Source organism: Python bivittatus, unplaced genomic scaffold, assembly GCF_059951505.1.
Source record: "Python bivittatus isolate LINGU-HERP-01145 unplaced genomic scaffold, Pbiv_v1 ctg000970_np1212, whole genome shotgun sequence".
Classification (NCBI taxonomy): Eukaryota; Metazoa; Chordata; class Lepidosauria; order Squamata; family Pythonidae; genus Python; species Python bivittatus.
The window spans coordinates 2937402-2943401 of NW_028277121.1; the positions used below are offsets into that span (position 1 = coordinate 2937402).

At 40.7% G+C, this 6000-nt stretch overlaps 1 protein-coding gene across 1 annotated transcript in view; it reads right to left on the bottom strand.

The window, feature by feature from the left end:
* GABRA2 (gamma-aminobutyric acid type A receptor subunit alpha2) overlaps window positions 1–5717 on the bottom strand; it is an 87937-nt gene extending 82220 nt beyond the window's left edge. Inside the window, exons 1-2 of the mRNA XM_007423344.3 lie at window positions 5677–5717; window positions 1302–1417 (exon numbers count right to left, since the gene is read on the bottom strand). Coding sequence (XP_007423406.3) covers window positions 1302–1417; window positions 5677–5717 — 157 coding nt within the window. The remainder of the gene's footprint in view (window positions 1–1301; window positions 1418–5676) is intronic.
* Between the last annotated feature and the right edge of the window lie 283 nt (window positions 5718–6000).

Genomic DNA, 6000 nt, shown 5'->3' on the forward strand with positions numbered 1-6000 from the left:
ACATTTCCTGACAAACAATATTCTCACGTGTTATTTTTTATTTATTAATATAGTGAAGGTTTGTGAATCATCATTTATTCGTATTCTGATGCCAGAAATAACCAAAAGAGGGAGAGACGTGTCAGCCTATTACTTCATCTTTAGATCTACACACAGTCATCTGTACAGCAAGGCCTATGTTTAGACTTTTCCCAGGACTCCAATGCAAAGTTTTGATGCAACATACAGAATTCTTTCTCCAACCTACTGACCCTTCACCATTGCAAGATTGCAGTTTTTCCTCTCCTCTCCTAAATTTGTGTTTCTCTTGTTCTAGTGATTGCTATGAAAACTTCACGGGGTTCTGTAAGAGACTACAAGGAGGGAAACGTTCATTCAAATGCAGCCAATTTTCTATCACTAAGCTTTGCCTCTTGACTGGGTTGCTGGGAATTGTTTTCTTTTTTGTTACTGTAACTAACAAGAGTCCACAGCCTGAAAAAGTTTGAAAACCCCTAGGCTAGAGTGTCCTATAAGCATTAGAACAGCAACTTGGGACAACCCAACAATTTTCTGCCATGGTCTAAACACAAGAGCACGTATATGTTGTATTCAGCAATTTGCTATGCAGTCCTCTCTCAAATCTTGGTTAAATTCTGTAGTGCTACAAAGAGCCCAGCTCGGCAACAAGGGTCTCCTTAGTGAAAGGCAGATCAGAGATAAGTAAGTTTAGTTCACTCCAAATCCAACTGCAGAAAGGAAGGGCTTGAGCCCTGGGAAGTTCTGGATGAAAGACAGCATTTCACTAGACTGCATGAGTCATCCCCGACTTCCTTTAATAGTTCTAGCAGAAGTAATCCATGATAACTGTGCTACACATGGCTTCTAGCACTAGTTATACAGAAACAGGTGCTTTTAATTTTCATTAATATTGCCAATATCTTCAGTGATAACTTAATAGTCAAAGTCCTTTCCCTGATAGAATTAAAGTCCCACATCAGGCCCTTGGGACAATTTATATAGGGTTACTCCATTAGACTAGCCTTACATACAGCCCTAAGCCAGTTCCAAGTTAATCAATCAAAATATAAAACAGAAAACATTACCCATCCCAAAACTTCACACCATCAGTACCAAAGAGTGATTTTAAACACTAAAGGTTCAGAAACCACTTTCTTGGACCTAGGATCACAATTTCACCCACAACTTAAAATTCCTACTTGGATTAATAGGGCAACATGAGTAAACAGAATGATTAACCACCGGGATTCTAGCAACATTATAGGATGTTTTGTTTGTTTCAGAATCAAATGATTCATTACCTCCTAATCCGGGTCTGAGACGATTATCATAACCATCCAGAAGTCTGTCTAGAATTCTTGTGAAGATGGTGATGTTATTTTTTGCTTCGTCTTCATTGGGGTCAGCCAGTGCCGATCTAACAGACATTGGGGGAAAAATAGGCTAAGTATGCTCCATATACATTTATTATGATTTGAGTATTTAGTGATCCATAGCTTTTCAGATATGGACCTTCTTGGAACATCACCTTTTAATATATATCGAATGCTAACATACAGCAGTCATTTTCCTGTTTCCAATTTCCTGCTGGTTTCTGCTACAGCGAAGTCCACCCAACATTAAATACTCAGATGATGCATATTTTGCCACTCTGTCTCTCTTTGTAACCATGACCTTGGGTGATCTTGGAAAAGCTAAGCTGGATTGGGTAGGGTTAATACTTGAATGGTAGATCACCAGGAAATCTTCAACTTGTAGACAAGACTGGAATTTAAAGAAACTATACCAGGAGAAGACAGTGACAAACCACTGCCATGTTTCTGTTAAGAAAACTGCACAGGATGCCCATGTGGTCACCAGGAATCAAATTTGACTTGAGGGAGACTTTGTTTTACCTTACGCATCTGGATATAATCCAGGAAGGTACTTCTTTTCTTTGCATGTAACCCAGAACCACTGACACACAGCATCTTTCAAACATATGAAAATGACAACAGAGCCCATGGTGCAACTCCATTCCCCAGGCTCAGGTTTGCCTGAGTCACAACAGCTAGAAAACATGTATGTGAAGTCTGAAACTGGGCGAGGCTTTCAATATTGAAGGTTCACCACTGCCCACCAATCCCACCAGGCATGGGGCCTGGTTATCTGCAGGACCGCCTCTCTCCAATTGTTTCTGCTCTCCCAATACATTCAGGCCAAGTGGGTATGCTCCAGGTCTCCTCAATTGAATGTAGTCATCTTGTAGGACCAAGGAAGCGTGCTTCTCTGTCATTGCCCCTGCCCTCTAGAACTGCATCCCTACAGAGATATGTATGGTGGCCACGCTCCTGGAGTTCTGGAAGTCTTTAAGACCTGGCTCTAGTCCCAGGTGTGGAGTTAGAGATGCGTTTCTCAACCTTGGCAACTTGAAGATGTGTGGACTTCAACTCCCAGAATTCCCCAGCCAGCATGGGCTGGCTGGGGAATTCTGGGAGTTGAAGTCCACACATCTTCAAGTTGCCAAGGTTGAGAAACACTGGGTTAGAGGGTTTGTGGAACCCCTGTTGTGTTTTTATTGTTTTTAATGTATGGTTGCTTTTTAGTCCAGGCTGTTATGTTTTTAATTTATTTTTATTTATTTACTTATTCATACATCACATTTATATAGCTTCCCATCTCACACAAAGCGACTCTGTTTTCATTGCATATTTTGATGCCTAAGTCGCCCAGAGCCTTTTGGAGTGGGTGGCCATAATAAATCGAATAACTAAATACCGATAAATAATTCTAGTGAGGCTCAAGCATAGCTGTTCACAGAATCACTGCCAGGCTTAGCAAACACTTCCCCTCCTTTTCAAAATGTCCTGGAACCAAAGGGAGGCTAAGCAGACTCTTCTTTAAAAACTCTGCATATGCCCTGAGCAGATGGCACTGCCTTCTTTCAAAAAATGTTGCAAGAAAGCTTTGCAAAAAAGTTAATTACATGGCGAGCCTGGAAAAGCTCATCCTTCACTTGAAATAGCCTGGCACATTCAAACCATCCAAAAACAGAGAAGAAAATCAACTGTTTTAAATGTATGTATTTACTAGGGCTGCCTGTGTTTCAGAAACAATTCAACAGAACTGCTTCACACCCTGAGTAGGCAGAGCGGCTCTGTTCGGTAAAGCAACCCATCTTTTTTTAGGCTTCTGCATGAACTTGCAGAAACATCTCTCTCTCTCTCTCTCTCTTTTTTTTAAGACTTGCAAAGAAGCCTTCAAGGAGCTGCGCCGCTTTAAATAATAAATAGCAGAGAAGTGCTACGCTTGAGTGAGGTAGGGAGCCCTTCCTCCCCATCATGTTTCAAGCTCCGATATCTACGTAAAGTGAAAATAAAGATCCTTCAAAGTCAAGGCTGACACTTGTGACTACAATGGGCACACCTATGCGGTTTCCTTGGCAACAGCACAAAAGTGGCTCGGCGTTGTCTTCTTCTGGGATTTGCTCAAAACTCGGTCTGTCTTCCAGACCCAGGGTTTCTGGTGGTCTCCTACCCAAGCGTTAACCAGGCCCCATCCTGCTTAGCCTTTTCAAGATGTGCCAAAGTTAGCTAGACGTTGCCACTTGCTTTTCTGCTCCTAGTTACACAAATATAGGTAGCTGGTAACAAATAACCCCTAAAAGGTTGAAATGATCTTGCTGGCCTTGCAGAACTGGAAAGAAAGTCATTTTTTCCCATAAGAGAAGCTGTGCATGAAGCCCTCCGAAATATTTACAATTCTGATCTTTCTGGTTGCCTATGAAAATGGAGTTGAACAGAACTCTACAACTGTTGCTGTGCGAATGAACTTCTTCAGGGGCAATCAGTCCAAAGATGTTAAATATCAATTACTTTTACTCTGGACCATCTTCATGATCTTCTACAAAGACAGTCTGACTGTGTTCTCTCAGGGACTGTACGGTTCGCAAGACACGGACTAACTCCCCATGTTGAATTGGCCTCCATGTTTGTAATCAATGGGCACAGTCAGGATGACAAAGCAGCAAATGGCAAGAGTTCTGCCCAGCCTTAAAAAAACTGAGCTTGGCATTACTCCTGTTAAAATTCTTGCAACCACCACAACCATTGAAAACAACAATCAGGTTTCAGTGAAAGACACATATTGATTTCCTAAAATAAGAAACATTATATCCACAATGAATTTAAAGAAGCCATGGAAAAGAAAATAACAACAGGAACAACGACAATAAATCTCTTAGCTCCCTCCTTTCTTTTTACTAAAAGGAACAATAAATCCAACATGCTTCTGCTGTTTGGCTAAGACTACTGCTGAAAAGCTAATGCACCTGGCTTGGAAAATACACAACACAGTTTTTGTTATTCCTGTTCTCTTGGGGTAGTTAATTGTCTTGCGCAAATCCTTCCCTTACATTTTGAAAACCTTATTTCTTGCAAAATCTTAACCATCTTTCATACAAATTTCAAATCACAGAATCACGTTCAAATAAGATTAATACTGCTTTACCCTCTCCATGCAATCATGTAAAGCTATTTGCCACAAGTTACCTGAGCCATATTTTAAAGACTACTCTTCATGCTTATATAATATGTAAAAACAAGTATTTGTGGAAGTAGTCAAGGAAGGACTTGCCATAGGCAAATTAGTACTGTACACAAAATGTAATCGCTGTGAGTCTAATTCTGAAAAATGTGCCAACAGGAATTATTTTCTGTCATTCGTGTTGGTTCCTTGACAGCAACGTGACTTACTCACTTGAGTAAAGGTAGGAAGGCCAGGCCAGTATGGCCACATTCATACTGCAGTATCTTTGCTAGTTGGGTAAAACTGAAAACACGTTTTGAGGAAAAAACTCTTTTTCACTCTGGCCACAGAAATACGCAGCCGATTATTTTCACTCTGGCCCCAAATCACATTTTTACAATAAACTTTGCAGTTCTAAAGACTTGAGGAAAACAATTAGCCAGGATGATGCTGCAGTCCAGATTGTGAATCTACAACCAACATGAAGTGGCAAATCACCATTAACTGGAGGCATAACGAGGTCAGGTGACACCTAACTTAATGAACATTTTCAAGGTATGCTCTATGATGCTGTTATTTTAGAACTGCCATTTATTCAGCAGTCAGAAAACTTGATTAATAAATCACATTATTGTTTTATTTTATGGGATTATGGAATTGCATACTATCTCCACCTAGAGGTTTACAGATTAAATGACTCTGTGTTTGGTTATCTTGACCAAAAATACCCTACAACCCAACACTGGTCCGTATACAAAATGTCCCACTACCTTCCCTATTTTGTCTTGTCTCTGGACTTTAGAAAAATCTTACTCTCGGTGTGGACAGGCTTGGGATAATTAAATGGTAGCAGGACTGCAGAAATCATTGCAAAACATCAAAGGATACAGAAACAGAAAAACAACCCCTGAATGAATTTCTGTTTTATTTTAGGATAAACACGACAGATGTCATTTGTCATTTAGAAGGACAAGTCGACAACAAGTTTAGCAACATTTCACCATCCCCACAACTTCTTCCTTTCCTTGACTTGTTCTGCATACAGTTAGAAACCTCCTATTTTAGGAATATGGTTTTTGATCACACATCTCTGTACGTATGCCATTTCCAAGCACCAGCAAACAAGATGTTCCTTAATGGTGTTGATAAAGAACCCAAATTTCCTCTCACCTTGCAGATAAGCATATCAAGAAGAGGAGAACCAGCTGCATCTTGTAGGGCATCTGCTTCCTCTTCAGAGCAGCTGTTTTGCAAAACCTAAAGGCTGAAAAGGAGAGGGTGCTTAGCGTAGATCTGCCTAAGGATGCTTTCAGTCCAACTCAACCATCACCATCACCACCACCAGCAACACCAACCCAAAATCACTTCCAGGGGGACTTTAAATCCTGGGGTCTCCAAAGCACTTTTTCTCCCAGCTAGCAACTTACTACGTTGCCATCCTCCCCGGAGATCATGCTTTGCTCGAACATGCAGTGCATAACTAAAAGTGACATA